The following is a 17,278-nucleotide window of genomic DNA, read 5'->3' on the forward strand; positions in this document are numbered from 1 at the left end:
TTTACAACACAGGGGGCAAACGAACATTCGGCTCACCTGATGATATGTGACTACCGCCGCCCATGGTCACCCACAACACCAACGGCATTGCAGGTGTGCCGCCGGCCTTTTAAAAGGGAATATACTCTTTTCTTGAAAGTTATGTTGTCGTATCGGTTTGGAAATACTGCTGCTGGAAGTTGATTCCAAAGAATGGTTGTGCGTGGGAGAAAGTGCCTTGAAAAACGCACGGTGGAGGACCGCCACTCGTCCAGATGGGAATAGAACAGAAGCAAACCTTATACAGTTAAGCAAACTTAGTTAGCTCAGGTGGGGTTATCATTCCATTATAATCCATTAAAAAAAAACCTTATTATATATTCTATTCTATTATTAATCCATGATATCTCACTGCTGGGCAGAGATCTCCGCCTTCTGTATCCAAAAGTCCCTGTTCTGCGCCATCTCAAATATTTAAAAGGGACTTTTTCAAATATTTTAAACACGTCAACTTAATTATAAATGAGGAAGTATTATTCTAGTGGAAGTGAATATTTATTTATTTATTTATTTTTTTGGAAAACGTACAGCTGAATTACAGTCAATACATAATAAAATTTATATCTATGTTAAGCCATGAATCGTTTTCACATTTGCGTAATGACAATGATCGAGATGATGATATTGATCGAGATTATTGATTATTGGTAGACTATTATCATAAAAGTGGCCGAGTACATAGTAAGTGCTACGAGCGGCGCGTAGCGGCTCAGTAGCGGACGCTACGCCGGATGCCTGTCTACCTTGTTGCCTTAGCTCAACTTACGTTCACATTTTCAATAAGAATGAATAAATACTCTTTATAATCTTTTACCAGAGGGAGACTTTGTACAAAAGTCGATTGCTTGGGTACCTCTGTCCCATTCGTGTTTCAACCGTGAAGCAGTTGTGTTTGCATGGCTGTGTTTCGGTTTAAAGGGTGGGATATGGCGTGAATTTACAGGATATAGAGGAATAACACCTGAGGCCTCAAGAATGGCAACGCATGGGGGTATCATGGGCGAAACAGTATACTCTGTTATGTCCATGGTACTGCTCATGTCTATAGGCGACGGTTACCACTTTCCATCAGGTGGGCCGTCAGCTTGTTTGCCATTCTAAGTTGTATATAAAAAAAAGAATAATAAACTTTAAATAATATAGTAATGTCATTTTAATCATCATATCAGCTGTTAACTGTCCACTGCTGAACATAGGTCTCTCTCCATAAAAGGGGTTTTACTAGTAGTTGCCACGCTTGGCAAACGAGTTAGCAACCGCAGTTAGACTTTGGTAATGATTTTTAAGGGACGCTGCTGCCCATCCTTTAACCATTAAGTTCTTTTAGTCGTCCATTAGCAGACCCAAAGGAAAGGAAGGGGAGGTTTAGAATGCTAAGTCGAAACCAAATGGCAAACAGGATTGGCACGCAAACGTATTATGGTAGATAGTTTGTCACCTCCCCTTTTTAAGAGGGGATTTTGTTTAAGAAAATAATATAATAATTAATAATCGTAATTATTATTCTAGTAATGACGATGATGACGTTAAAGGTGTTTTTAATAATGTTGAGTAAATTATTTTTAAGTAAGGCAACCTTTTTGTTAGTTTTGTATGAAACATTGTTTTAACAGTTTATGTAAAAATTAAAAATAATATTCGAATTGTCTAATTATGGACAAAAATGCAAATTTCGATTTAAATGCAGATTTTTACTTCTGTTCATCGCCGAGCGAGAGCATTCCACAATAGACTGCTGTGTGGCCGTTTTGATGAGGTCAGTCCATCGCGTTGGCGATCTACCCCGAGAACGTTTGCCTTGTACCATTACTTGGACAATTAGACGTTCCATACAATCGTCATTCCGGATGATATGGCCGAAGTACTTGAGAATTCGTATACGAACAGTTGACGACAATCTCTCTCTGATTTTCAGTTCGTAAAGAATGTAAACGTTAGTTCGAAAGGCAGTCCAAGGTATTTGCAGCAGTCGTCGCCAGCACCACATCTCTAGAGCATAAATTTTTCGGCGTTCTTGTTGCCTGATCGTCCAAGTTTCTGCACTGCACAGAAAAATTGGAAAAAAAACCAAACTCCTCATTATATGCATTATGGATGGACCAATGGATATAGTCCACAAAATCCACAAAATAATAAGTACTGTAATTTGACACAGAGACCGCATATTGTGAATGATACATCTTGTTTATAAAATGTGCTGGTTCTTGTTATTATATGTTATTTATATTATATTAATTGTAAATAAAATTGCCGTCTGTTGACTTGAAGTATATTATGTATTTTGTTCTATTTGCAATTGTTTTGTCAATTTTCTTTTTTATAAAAAACTACAATTGTCAAAGTATATAAAAAGGTTAATTTTGAACACATCTATTAATCGTAGGTATAGTTAGTTTAGAATTACAAGTCATCTAATTCGTAATAAGTAAGGGAATTTCCTCACGGCTACAGTATACACCGTCTAATAGCAGATCAAAAGGCTAATTCAATTTCTTATGTCACATAGACGGACAGACAAAGATCTAAGATTGATTCAAATATGTTCTTTAAATCTATCGTCGTAAGAAACTGTCATTAAAGTTGCGAGGTCGGTGTAGCTTAATAAACTAATTGTTTTACATAAAAACTCCGTGATTCCCCCAGTTGAGGTTAAAAATGTGGTCAAGTGCGAGTCGGGCCTGCCTCTTGCAGAGTTCTGTACATAATACAACTAATGATTTATTACACAAAATATTTGATTTTTGATCTATAAGCTGCATAAAATTAAAAAATAATAAATTTTGCAGTCAAATACTCGTGTATCAAAATTATTTAAATACATGTACTTAATTATTTAAATAGTTTTTTTACAAAATTTAAATTTAGGCATAATTCAATTAGTTTTTTTAGATAAATAGATAAAATTTTTGTAATAAAGGTGTTTTAAATATGTAATAAGATTTTGTTATTATTTAAGATATTTTCATGTTTATAATTCGTTTGCAAACCATAGATAATATTAGAAAATAAAATATAACGATATATTTACCAGATAGAAACATTGTACAAAAGTCGATTGCTTGGGTACCTCTGTCCCATTCGTGTTTCAACCGTGAAGCAGTTGTGTTTGCATGGCTGTGTTTCGGTTTGAAGGGTGGGATTTGGCGTGAAATTACTGGGTACAGAGGAATACACCTGAGTCCTTAGGAATGACAACGCATGGGGGGTATCATGGGCGAAATAATATACTCTGTTTTGTCCATGGTACTGCTCATGTCTATAGGCGACGGTTACCACTTTCCATCAGGTGGGCCGTCAGCTTGTTTGCCATTCTAAGTTGTATTAAAAAAAAGATAGACATTCTTTATTATTTCCTCCATAAGATTACAATAGTAAACTTATATATATATATATATATATATATATATATATATATATATATATATATATATATATATATATATATATATATATATATAAACAATTACAAGATATTATATAATATTTATATATTTACTATTGTTAATCCAATGAAACCTGTTATTGGCTTATTATATGTATGAGCTATTGCTATTTTAAGCAATTAATTGTAGATTGTTGGTTTTTCCAATAAAAAAATAAATAAAAAATGGACAGACGTTTTGGTCTCTGAACACGGAATCCTAAAAGCTAAATCATCTAAGTTACCGCTATAAGGTAACACTAATTAAACAAATCGTCGTTTAGTGAAACAATTGCGACAGGTACGAGAAAAAAAAACATTGTAAAAAAAGCTGGAAGTGTCCGTTTGTGACGTTAGTGACATAATATCAGTTGTAACAGACAGACATAAAGAATATAAACGTACACTTTAGGTTTACCGGAAGGGAACTGTTTCAGAGATAAGGTCCCCTTAGTACAGTTACTTTTGCCATATTTGTATGTATTATGAGTGTATACAATAAAGTATAAAACCTCATCACCATCATTTCAGCCATCATCCGTCCACTGCTGGACATAATCCCCATAGACTGCCGTAAAGAACGGTCCTGAGCCACCTGTATCCACTGATTCTCTGCAGTGCATTTCAGGTCCAGAGGGAGACTTTGTACAAAAGTCGATTGTTTGGGTATTTCTGTTCCATTCGTGTTTCAACCGTGAAGCAGTTGTGTTTGCATGGCTGTGTTTCGGTTTGAAGGATGGGATATGGCGTAAATTTATTGAGTACAGAGGAATAACACCTGAGTCCTCAGGAATGGTAACGCATGGGGAGTATCATGGGCGAAACAGTATACTCTGTTATGTCCATGGTACTGCTCATGTCTATAGGCGACGGTTATTACTTTCCATCAGGTAGGCCGTCAGCTTGTTTGCCATTCTAAGTTGCACAAAAAAAAACTTATAGTGCTTAAAAAATGTCAGATCGAGACGACCTTTTTTTAGTCAGTACTGACTAATGAATGTGAATTAACACACACGCGTACTTCGATTATTTCATTGGTGACTAGTGTACGTTATAACACTACAAGTACGGACAGGCCACGAAAATATATTTTCCTGTACAACTGCACAGGAAAATATTACGTGCAAAGGCACGTGTCGAGCACGTGGCTTTGTTATTTCGACTACCGGCTTTTTTTTTATTACAATATATTACGTAATGATATGCTATTTTAGACGTTGACATTTATGGGAATTTTGAGTTCACATTAAAATATGGAGGAAAATCTTTGGTCATACCTTAAAAGGACAACACGGGATATAAACGGGGTATTAAGATAATAAAAATATCTATTTTGTATTACAATATAGTATTTCTGTGTATAAGTTTCATTTGTAAATGACTTTTTTTTTATATTATTTTTATAACGATGGCCGAAATGAACAGCTTCAATGACATTTGAAGTCATAATTTTTATTGTGCGATTCAATAAATTGTTTATTCGAAGTAAATTTTTACTAATATAATAAAATTATAATTAAACTTAAAAATATGATAAGGAGTTTTTATAGAAGCCAAAACAATCATTTTTTTGGAATTTTCTCTGTCTGTATGTTTGATCATCACATCACTCAAAAACTATTGCATCAAATTAGTTAATTTTTTTTTATTGGATTATAATGGAATGGTAACCCCGTCCGCGCTATCGGTATACACCAGCGGGGCACCAGCGAAGGATGATAGGTGAGGATGAAGCAGACCAGTTAGCCCATCGTGACGAATTCAACAAGAATTGTTCATCATGGTTTTCAGGGGGAACCCATGAAGGCCTACCTAAAAGAGCATATTGCTAGCAATGGGGCTGTCCAAATCTATTACTAACAATTCCTTTCTTCCCAATTAGATGCTGTTATCATAGTTGTGTGTCTGAAGAACTAATTTAAAATCTCATATATCTTTTATCTTGTTACATTATTTAAAAGTGGTTTATTTTGTTTATTTTACTACTGAAATCTACGCGTACGAAGTAGCAGGCAATATATTAGTTTATTATAATTTTGTAAGAAAACGACTTCTTATATTGATATATCAACAAAACATCTTTTGTCATGATCGACAACTTGACCAATTGGCGTCCTAATTCAATAGATTTAGTAACGTACTACTAACAGACTGGCAATGCAGTCAACAAAATGAGACGAAAATGTTATTACACTTGTGTGCGTATAATGTAAATGCGGGCATGGAACAATGCTGCACTATGTACAAAGCACAATTAATTCTAATTTAGTATTTAAGACTAATTTCACTTCATTACGTAAAAATAATTAGAAATTATTTTGTTTACATTCCCGCCAAAACAGTTTCGAGCTTATGTTGTGCAAATTATTATCTTATTGTCTCTGTCACTCTAACGTTATTATATGTATTTTTTTTCTCGTACATTTCCAATCTATATACTATAATTTAAGCCTATATAGTCTATATAATCTAAGCCTATTTCAATCTTTAGTTTGTTATCAACCTAGATTAAGGTACTATTCTTAATCTTAACAAACTTTTTTTTAAATAACAAAGGGCTAATGTCGCTCATTATGCCACCCACAAACAGCGGGCCTACCATGAAATGTTTTCCGAAATTTCGGAGCCAAACGAAACGGAAATTTGATGTTAAAATTACATAATACATGCTGTTTGGAAATATTAAAAATGTTCAAATATTGTTCCTTTGGACTTTTATGATAGAATGTATGACGAACGAAATGTTAAACTCCATTTATTGGTCCGATTTTCGTATAAACAATAACACGAAATTGAGTCCGAAATTTCGGAATTTCATTTCATGGTAGACCCGCAGATAACGAGACGGGATACTAAAAAGGAACGGTAAAGATGCTGGTATTAGTGATAATTATAGTTTAATATTATTATGAGAAATAAAGGAAGATAAATAAATAGTTATAGATTAAAAGATCAGTATGACCTCACAGGCATAAAATGGATGTAGGAAAGGGAATTTTTAATGAAATGACAGACTTAATTTATTATTGCGACTGCAGATACTATGTATACCTAATCTACGTTTCGATCACAATAACAGTCCCTAATCTATGCTTCCACCGCACTTTACTGTATCTAGTTTATATTTCCACAGTTTACTATCCTTAATCTACGGTTTGAACTAAGATTAATTTGACCACAATTTGACATATATTAGTGGTCGATTAAAGCTTTATCAATATTTATCAATAACATTATAAATTTTTTTAAGAAAACATTTAGAACGGCCCCGAATTACGAGCGTATATGGAGCGTTAGTTATTTATCACATTGTCTCTAGGAAAAAAATCATTATAAATAACGATTTTTCCTATCCAATTTTTGTTCAGAGAATAAGGATTTTTTTAAGGTTTTTATAAGCTATTAATTATAAAACTACTTTGATTTTATCGTTTGTAGAAACTGGCACCGAATTACGAGCGTATATGGAGCGTTAGTTCAACTGTTCTTGACCGGTTTTTTGGTTAATTAACCTACTTAATTGATTAGCTAAATTGTAACTAATGCAGTAGGAATGGATGTGAAAATTTTATATAATACGTATTCGCTTTTGTTTACTATTTCGTATGAGTGTATTTCAGAAATAATAAAATTAATTCAAAACACTTCTAAATGTCGTATAAAGATGAAACGTATACCAGATTTTAAATTAGACCTTCAAGAACACAATTGAAAACTGTATCCTATTACGTGCTGTAGTTTGTGCATAATGTCGAAACAAATTTACAGACAGGAGGGGGGGGGGATTGTTAGCATTGGAGTTTGACAGCCCCATTGCTAGCAATATGCTCTTTTAGGTCGACCTCCACGTAGTTCCCCCTGGAAACCATCGTGAACAATTCTTGTTGAATTCGTCACGATGGGCTAACTGACCTACATCATCCTCACCTATCACGCTTCACTGGTGCCCCGCCGGTGTATACCGATAGCGCGGGTGGGGTTACCATTCCATTACCATCCATTAAAAAAAAAACTTACAGACAGTCACACAGACAAGATTTCAAGAAATTATAGTTTTGACATGTATTAAACTATCTGTAGTCTTATTTAAATTTAAGTATATCATATTAATTTTTCGTAAGTATCTCCCATGTTACAATTTTATTTAAAGTATTTTCAATCGTAATATAACTAATATATTTATAAAATGACCGTATGGTCCCGGCTTACAATAGGCTACCTTTTCCTTTCCCGTGGGTGTCGTAAGAATCAACTGAGCGAGGGCGAAGGACATATAAAAAAGCAGATCGCGAATGTATGTCATCGTATAGGCCAGTAGCACTTATACCTATATTTTCTAAAATAATTGAAAAGGTAATTTATAAAGGCAGCAGCGTCCTTCTTAATACATCTCTAAAGCCTGATTGCGATTGCCAATCCGCTTGTCAAGCATGGCAACTACTGGCAAGACCTCTCAGGGGGGAGGCTTATGTTCGACAGTGGACAATTAAAGGCTGATATGACGATGATGATGATTTATAAAATTAAGTGATTATATAATTATTACTTCAAGAGTTTGTTATATTATTACCATATTATAGTTTATTTGTTAATTAGCACGCTGTGTTTCCTTTAAAATGATTGTACACTAAGTATAAATAGACAGTAATCTTAATATTAAATCTTATCACTGTAACAATTGCTGGGAGACCAAATAAATATAAAATAAAATAAAATAATAAAATTAATTCATATTTTTGTAATATTTCATGGTTAATATCTATATTGTACATAAATGCAGTAAAATCGAATGTTATTCACGTTCCTTTAATAGGTTCTCCTACTAGCAAAAGTAAAGAAATATGTGTCGGACAAATACTAAAATGCAGAGATGAAACGTATACCAGATTTTAAATTAGACCTTCAAGAACAAAATTGAAAACTGTATCCTATTACGTGCTGTAGTTTGTGCATAATGTCGAAACAAATTTACAGACGAACTCTGCGTAATTAACAAGTAAATGACACTATGTAATACTACAGTGTCATTAATTTACTAATTACGCTGTTTGTTAATTTTTTAGTAATTTATAGATTTAATGACTTATTATAGTAATTTTTAGTACTAATTACTGGTTACTAATTTTTAAATTTAATGACTTAAATAGTAATTATCCTATCGCCCATTCGTAATGCAAGTTCATTTGAAAAGAACCCTTTTGTTTTTTATACAACTTAGAATGGCAAACAAGCTGACGGCCCACCTGGTGGAAAGTGGTAACCGTCGTCTATAGACATGACACAAATATATATATATATATATATATATATATATATATATATATATATATATATATATATATATATATATATATATATATATCTGTGCCTCTAGTGAGAAAGGGTTCAATTCAAAATGGTCACTTTTCAGGAGAGCCAAAAAACTATTTTAAATAAAAAAAAAAAATTCTGCTGCTTTTATTATTTGCTAATTGAACAAGTCAATGATTGCATTTATAGTAATTTTTTCTCCTCTTTCTTATGAAATTGTCGGTTTTTGTGTAAAACCTATAGTTTTAAAAATAATTCTATTATACCTAATCACACTTAACAAAAATATTAAAATTATCATGTGAAAATAGTTTTAAGTTGAATTAAAACTATTTTATTGAAGTATTGAAGAAAAACAATGTTGTGTATTTTACGCTATAAAAAATAATCGCTATTTAATGGTGTAAAAGGGTTCAAATCGAACTGATTCATTTTACAAAAATATTTTTTGTAAAATATTGTAGTTTTATTTCTAATTATGACTTTTTTACCACAAATATTTTGTTAATTGTAGCCTTTTACATGTTTACTATCTCTATTGTTTTTAAAGATATCGTTACGATTCTTATACCATTCGAAAGAGAAAAATTTGCTTATTTAAAGTAGCCTAAAAAAGAGAAAGGCTATAACTTGAGTTATACCCTTTCTCACTAGAGGCACATATATATCCGTTATTATTTTTTAATTATCATTGTGCAACGGCAGAAAAGACTACTTTCACCGATTGCACGTTCATGGATCTATTATTTAATCTATTAATTGATCGATAAATAAACAAATAGTAACAGGAAAAGAATTACTAGGATTATATCTATGCTGGGGGATTCCCCAGAGTTAAGGTCAGGACCTTTAATTATGATTATACAAGGAAATCGTACTTTGTGCATTTCCGTTTTAGAAATTGTAATGATTTATTTATAAACACTAGAAGCAAACTTACGATTCTGTTTACGCGCCATTCAATATTTTATTCCCGTTCTCATACGAATTTCTAAAAAATGTGATTTAATACAGTCTTCTACTGGTATAAATGATATTTTAGTAATAAGTCTTACCCGAGGGAGACTTTGTACAAAAGTCGATTGCTTGGGTACCTCTATCCCATTCGTGTTTCAACCGTAAAGCAGTTGTGTTTGCATGGCTGTGTTTCGGTTTGAAGGGTGGGATATGGCGTGAATTTACTGGGTACAGAAGAATAACACCTGAGTCCTCAGGAATGGCAACGCATGGGGGGGTATCATGGGCGAAACAGTATACTCTGTTATATTCATGGTACTGCTCATGTCTATAGGCGACGGTTACCACTTTCCATCAGGTGGGCCGTCAGCTTGTTTGTCATTCTAAGTTGTATAAAGAAATAATAATAAACAGGCAACGTGACGGGTTATTAAAAAGGAACCGTAAGGATTTTGGTATTAATTACAGTTGTAGTTTGATATTATTATGAGAAATAAAGGAAGCTAATGAGTTACAGATCAAATGGTCAGAATAAGCTGACAGGCATAAAATGGATGTAGGAAAAGTATTTTTTTTCTAAGGAAATAAAACGAGCAAGAAAAGACTATATGTGTTAGTTCGCCCATATCTTTTCTCTTTCTTTGTACGTATATTCTTGACAGCAATTTCTGTACTGTCAGTAAGTCGATTCTGTTATTTATCCCTGAATACGTAACAAATATAATGATTGTTTAGAGTTTTCCCTTTACCTGCGAGAAGAGGCCTTGCTCCTTAAATTTCATAATCATTCGAAGGTCGACGGAAAGTGCCTTGTATGTCAGTACGCTAATTAGAAGAGTCACATGCACGGACATGTACAAGTTTTCCACAAAACAATGAGACGACCTTGATGATTTAGCGGTTTAACATGCTGCCTCGTCGTCCGATGTTTGCGGGTTCGATTCCGCACTTTCCAAATACAAATTTACGTTGATATATGAGGGCGCCTTACACTGACTTTATGTGTGGAGTGTTAAAGCGTTTCTTTTTGGAACGATCGTATTTGAGTCACGGAAGGGGGGTGAGGTAAGTTGGGGAGAGGGGCAAGGATAGCAATACCGTAGGGATTAGTACTAGATATTACTTCAACATCATCAGCCTCCATGACCATAAGCCTCCCCCATAGACTGCCATAAGGAACGGTCCAGAGCCATCTGCATCCACTAACTCCCTGCAATATACTTGAGGTCGTCACTCCATCTAATGGTGGGGGGTCATCCTACATTGCGTTTGCCCGTACGGGATCGCCACCAGATTTGTTTTTATACAACTTAGAATGGCAAACAAGCTGACGGCCCACCTGAGTGATAACCGTCGCCTATAGACATGAGCAGTACCATGGACGTAACATAACTGTTACGCCCACGATACCCCCCATGCGTTGCCATTCCTGATGACTCTGATGTTATTCCTCTGTACTCTGTAAATTCAAGCCATATACCACCCTTTAAATCGAAACACAGCCATGCAAACAAAACTGCTTCACGGTAGAAACATGAATGGAATAGAGGTACCCAAGCAATCGACTTTTGTACAAAGTCTCCCTTTGGTATGGGAGACTTTGTACAAACCTTATTTTGTCCTCATTGTAGTATTTCGATTTGTGCAGTTTACCAGTTTTAATAGAATTTATAGTGAAACTACTTGCTACTCAATCTTATGATCAGGTTTCCTTAATAGTCATGGGTCTGAGGATTATTATATTAGTAATAGCCGACGATTACCAATTTCCGGTTTGTTTTTCGTTAAAAATTTGTATAATGTAAAGAATGAAATTAATAGGATACTTTGATAATTATTTTTTTTTTTTATATACTACTTAGAATGGCAAACAAGCTGACGGCCCACCTGATGGAAAGTGGTAACCGTCGCCTATAGACGTGAGCAGTAGCATGGACATAACAGAGTATACTGTTTCGCCCATGATAACCCCCATGCGTTGCCATTCCTTAGGACTCGGGTGTTATTCCTCTGTACCCAGTAAATTCACGCCATATCCCACTCTTCAAACCGAAACACAGCTTTTGTTATACACACTAGCTTTTGTTATAATTAGTTAATTAACTCAATTTGTTAATGACCAATAATTATGTTTAATAGGCGTTTATTTAATGTTGAACATTTCGGTAAATGCAACAATTATAAAAAGCGTTAATTGCGCAAATCGTAATTAAATAAATCATTTATAATATTTATTTTATTATAATATTACAGTCATTGTTAGTAACTGAAAAGAAATAACCGTTCGTCTTGCTATTTGGTTACATACCTACATAATTTAAAAGAATTTTTAAGTAACATTAAAAAACATTTAAAACTTTCCTCTATTTGGCTGTTTTTTTTTATAAAGCAGTCAAATTTGGACGCCAGTTCGGATTTACCTTACTACTGTTACATGTATGTCAAAAAAAGGAATGCGATGTTATAAAGTTTTATTTTTGTATGTGTATTCCCTATTCCATCATACTTTTTGTATGCCTAAACAGATTTCGGAGTAGAGCATATGATTTGAAGCTTTTTATCATCCCGAGTAACACTGGTTATAATTAATATTATCAGAAAAATTTAAAGATAGTATATGTAAATAATAATAATAGTTAAATCTATGTATAGAGGTCTTTGACACTCTTTTCTCTCTGTCTACCCCATAAGGTACTTGGAGTGAAGAGAGATAGAAAAACGTTCTTTACCATAATAAACTTGTTATAATAAATACCTGACAGGTTTTTTTTATACAACTTAGAATGGCAAACAAGCTGACGGCCCACCTGATGGAAGGTGGTAACCGTCGCCTATAGACATGAGCAGTACCATGGACATAACAGAGTATACTGTTTCGCCCATGTAAAAGGGCAATCCTGTTTTTTGTTTTCTAATATTCTTGTATAATTAAACAGTTCATTGTTAGGAACAGGATACATAAATGAAATAAAGTTTAAAAAATCAATTGAAATTTTATTGAGCTTATAAAATGATAAGTACAAAATTTTAAATCAAACCACGTGATTCGATCACTTAAAGCTTTTTAAGCTATTAAAAAGAAAATAAATTAATTTAAAAATAAATTATGATAATCTATGAGATTCTTTGGCACTATCGTAGACTAGGCCCCATAGATGTAGAAACTAAATTTAATCGCACTCAAAACGCGATAAACATAACTCCAATGATAGGAACACTGTCGCCTTCCGTTTTACTATAATATATACGTCAAACAATCAATATTCGATAGCTCGCACTTGGTAAAGAACCTACGTATACGGAAGAAACGACAATTCTATCAAAGATAGTGTGTAATACTTATTAATAACATACAAAAAAAAAAAAAATTCATCAACCGTGACCAAATTGGAAAGGGCCATTACAAACTAAGTAGACAAGAGAGCTAACTCATAAATCGTCACGTTCACACGTAATATTTGTCTATATAAAACACATTAGACTACTTACTAATTAACTTATTATTGAAAAATTAACTATCTATATCACAATTTAGGAATTGCGTAAAAGTTTTACGCTCGTATACTATATGGTATTATGTACAATACTGAACAGTGATGTCGCAGAACACAACAATAAATTAAAATGTGAATTAACATTAATTAGAACTAATAAAGACAGCAAAAACTGAGAATATAAAATTATACTTGATTATTGAGAATTAAGTACAGTGCTCCTAACAATAAGACTTATCCAAGGACTGCGTCTGTGAAGCAGAGGTTGGTGTTTCGGAACTGTATTACCTCGATCCAAACACCACATATTAATGGTCCCAAACTCTTGTGGCGAACTCGCCGTTACAAGGCATAACTACTATATATACACTTACAAAATTCGAAAGAAACCTTGTCTTAAGTTTACAACATACAAATAAAAAAAGTATAAATCAAAAATAGCATATCATTATATCATCAATAAAACAAAATTACAGTCGATAGGAAAATCAAGAAGTCATGGAACAAAGTAGCGAGCTAATAACTCACAGCACATTTGGCCCCATATCACCCTAGCAACAAAATAAATAACTTACATAATAATACTGCTTAAATTTCATTAATACATTAACTATATAAGACACTTAAGTCAGTCGGATGCGTGGACGTGCATCAGTCCATTTTCTAATACCACATTAGTCCATTTTTAGTCTATAAGTTTTACAACGTTATCTCACAGTCACTTCATGAGCTTATAATATTTCCGTTCTTTTCTCCACATATTGTCGTGGCATCTAAGCCACGTAATTCTTCTGAACGCATCTTCCACGTTCGTGCTTGTGAGATGTTCACAAACCTATTTCATATCACTGTACCCTTCTTCTTCTCTCTTCGCAGGTGCATTTAGATCGATTCCACCGCATATTCAAGTTCCGCTATAACAAAAGGAGATAATGTTGTATTTTATGATCGATGCAACTAATAAAATAGATAAAAATAAATATCTTTTAATAAATATAATCTAATTTAAAATAGGATTATAGAATTTGGAAAAAAATAGTATTTGATTTAAAAAAATGTTAACATTGTAATTGGCTGAGATATCGTGTAACATACATAAAAAATACAGTTGAATTGAAAATCTATAGCGCAGTTCTTATCTAGTTAACGCTTTCCCATCAGATAGAACATCAGTTTGTTTACCAATTCAAGCCATATAAAGAACCTACGTCTTTTTTAAAATCATTTAATTTTTTAATCTTTAAATACATTTTTTTTTTCTAAATTAAAAATAAACGATTGCTAGCAACATGCCACATATGTAGATGCATAAGAAATGTTACGCAATTGCTACCTAAATGGGCAGTTACGTGAAATATTAAAAAGCTTCAATTATAAAATCTTGCACAAGCTACAGACTAGGTTTGTAAAGACAATGGATGTCTACGGCATCACATCACAACACTGGACACATCGCATTGGGCGTCAGTCAAGATATGTCAACAATGCATTGCACTTTAACCGGTTTATGGTTAATTATGCATACAACAATTATACACATAATTACATTATGTTATTACTATTTATAAGGTGAAATGAAAAGGAGATATGAATTCGAAATAAAGCGACAGATACTATTCGCAGAACTGAACAACTTTCCACAAAGATTTTTTATTCGAAATATTAAAATAATGAAAATAAGTAAGGAACTAGAAAAATCTAGTTCCTTACAAACAGAATTATTATGAAAGATTCGTATATTGTATTTTTATATCTTAAATCTTCAAAGGAAAAGGTTTCAGGTTCATTAACTATCGCTGAGTTCCGAATTATCATATCCACCTTTTTCGTTTCGCCTTTTTTGTCATAGTAAAATAAAAAAGTTTCTAATTAAATAAAAAAAAAAAACAATACATAAGCAAATGTTACAACAGCGGAAGAAAAGATAGTGCTGACGCTTGTTTTTGGATGCATTACGAAAGGCATGCGTGTGCGCCGTTAGTGTTTACAGACATCCATTATCCTACCAACCTTTCGGAGACAGTTCCTCCGCTCCTCTGTGTTCGGACATTGACACGTGCACTTACGAGGATTGTATATCCTCGAGTCCCCACATTCTTCCGGCGTGAGGTTGCAGCAGCCGCAACTTCTGTGCTCTTCTATTTGGTACGTCGAGCACGTCTCCTTCTTTGTCTTTACGTTGTATATTCGTATCTGTTGACAAGGAAATAAAGATTAGTTTTGTATGTACCGAAATTTGTACTATTTCAAACAAAACACCGATTACTCGACATAATTACGCAACTAGCTTAGTCATCGTAATAGCTCCGCATATCAGAGATGCAACTTATGTCATTATTATCGTTAATGATCGACGCTTGCCCAACAGCAGTGTACTGTCAAACACCAGAACTGTGCCAAGGATGAGTTTGAATTAGCAGACGATTGATAAACAGATAACGTTTGTCCTTTTAGCCGAGTTGATTAGTTCAACAAATATGACATACACGCATGTACAGTAGAAGATAAAGGTACTCACTGATATGGTCTTCATAACCGTGTCGGTTGAGACGCACGAGGAGCCCTCAGCTTCATAGTCGCAGATGCCGACGCACCTCTTGACCCAAACTGCGCTGGGGATCACCTGGGGAAATACGTTCACGTCAGCATGGTCAAATGTAATAGTCTTAGCAAATTTTCTCACGCAGCTTTAATGACTGCTACGATTGCGGATGCGGGTTTTAAAGTCCAAAGATTCTTTAGTTTACATTGAGACTGCTGTACTGTTAGAGATTGTATGACGAAATTTAAATCGTCACAATGTATTATCTGATTATGTCAATAATGACTGATACGGTGCTTGAGCTCTCATTACTTATGTAAAGTTGAATGTTTAAAATTTTTTAATGTTGTGAAATACTTAAGAAGATGTCATTGTTCAAATAATTAAATTGACACATGTGTATGATAATCACGACCTATGGAAATGTAATGAGGTCATGAGATAATTAAGACTATCTAATTATGTATTTAATTAAATGATTTTTATTGTTTTACAAATGATGTTTCGACAAATATAAATTCTCACCTGTTCATGTGCTGATGGAGGTTTTAAATAAACGAAGACTTCTTTTGGGTCCCTGCACTTTGACTTTTCTATGATCTCATTCCTTATCCTCTCATTTTCACTCGTGCATGCCACTACAGACAAAACAAGATTAGATTAATTTAAAGTTTGCAACATCCACGTGGGGGTGTTATTAATTAACTTGGAATGCGTACGTATTAATTAGTAATCAGTAAATTAAATCTTTTATTGCATCATTATCAGTATACGAATCGTGTTGAAATATTAATGAAACCTGGGTCAAAATCCAATTGTTATTACAATTACCTTTCTCTATTAAATCCTTTGGGAACTTGGGGTGGTGTTTGTGCACAGCCTCGGCAAACACAAACAAAACAACAACCAAAAATATTTTTGCCATTTTAACTGTTTTCACAAATTTCTCTTTCACTAAATATATCACTGTGTATGTATGTTTATACGATGATAGCACTAATGTTATCGTATGTCACTTGTCACAGTCACTTGTACGTGTTGCTCCTTTGGCGGTCTATTGGATTGTGATGGTAACGGCGATGGCCCTCTATTTTAAAAGCCTGCTGAGTCAACGTGCGGCGGCGGCGGCGGCGGCGGCGGCGCGGGCCGTCTCGCGGTGGGCTTGGCCACTAACGTCATCTTCTCCGCCCAATGCCGACGTCGCAATGTTTGCGCAGCTGATAACGACGTCACGCTGCGTGACCGTACAGAACTTTTCGTAGAACGTTTTCGGGATCTGTATGCAGCGTGACACAAACGGATCTACAGTGAGTTTCGCAATCGCGGTAAAGGTCATTGCATTGGAGTGGATCCTTGTCTGGCGTTCTGCGGTTTGCATTGAAAAGTTCGTTCAGATCGGAACTCCAACAGCACGTGGTGTTACGTCATTAAAATTTAGAATAACGCTTGAACATTATTGAACGGGATGCATTTTTAGCTTATTTCATTGCATATCAGAGCGATTATTGTTCTTAA

At 34.0% G+C, this 17,278-nt stretch overlaps 1 protein-coding gene across 2 annotated transcripts; it reads right to left on the bottom strand.

Moving 5' to 3' along the window:
* Window positions 1-12,700: 12,700 nt before the first annotated feature.
* LOC113509117 (uncharacterized) lies at window positions 12,701-16,844 on the bottom strand. Of its 2 annotated transcripts, none has more exons than XM_026892407.3 (5): window positions 16,595-16,844; window positions 16,289-16,401; window positions 15,740-15,844; window positions 15,232-15,414; window positions 12,701-14,135 (listed from the first exon to the last, which is right to left on the bottom strand). In XM_026892407.3, exons 1-5 carry the CDS (start codon window positions 16,686-16,688, stop codon window positions 14,067-14,069), a joined length of 564 nt encoding a protein of 187 aa, XP_026748208.1. In that variant the 5' UTR covers window positions 16,689-16,844; the 3' UTR covers window positions 12,701-14,066. The 2 variants fall into 2 exon arrangements, with proteins under 2 accessions (XP_026748208.1, XP_026748210.1); XM_026892409.3 differs by having other exon boundaries at window positions 15,288-15,414; window positions 16,595-16,843.
* Between the last annotated feature and the right edge of the window lie 434 nt (window positions 16,845-17,278).

Source organism: Galleria mellonella, unplaced genomic scaffold (assembly GCF_026898425.1).
Source record: "Galleria mellonella isolate WM207_F2 unplaced genomic scaffold, CSIRO_AGI_GalMel_v1 utg96, whole genome shotgun sequence".
Lineage (NCBI taxonomy): Eukaryota > Metazoa > Arthropoda > Insecta > Lepidoptera > Pyralidae > Galleria > Galleria mellonella.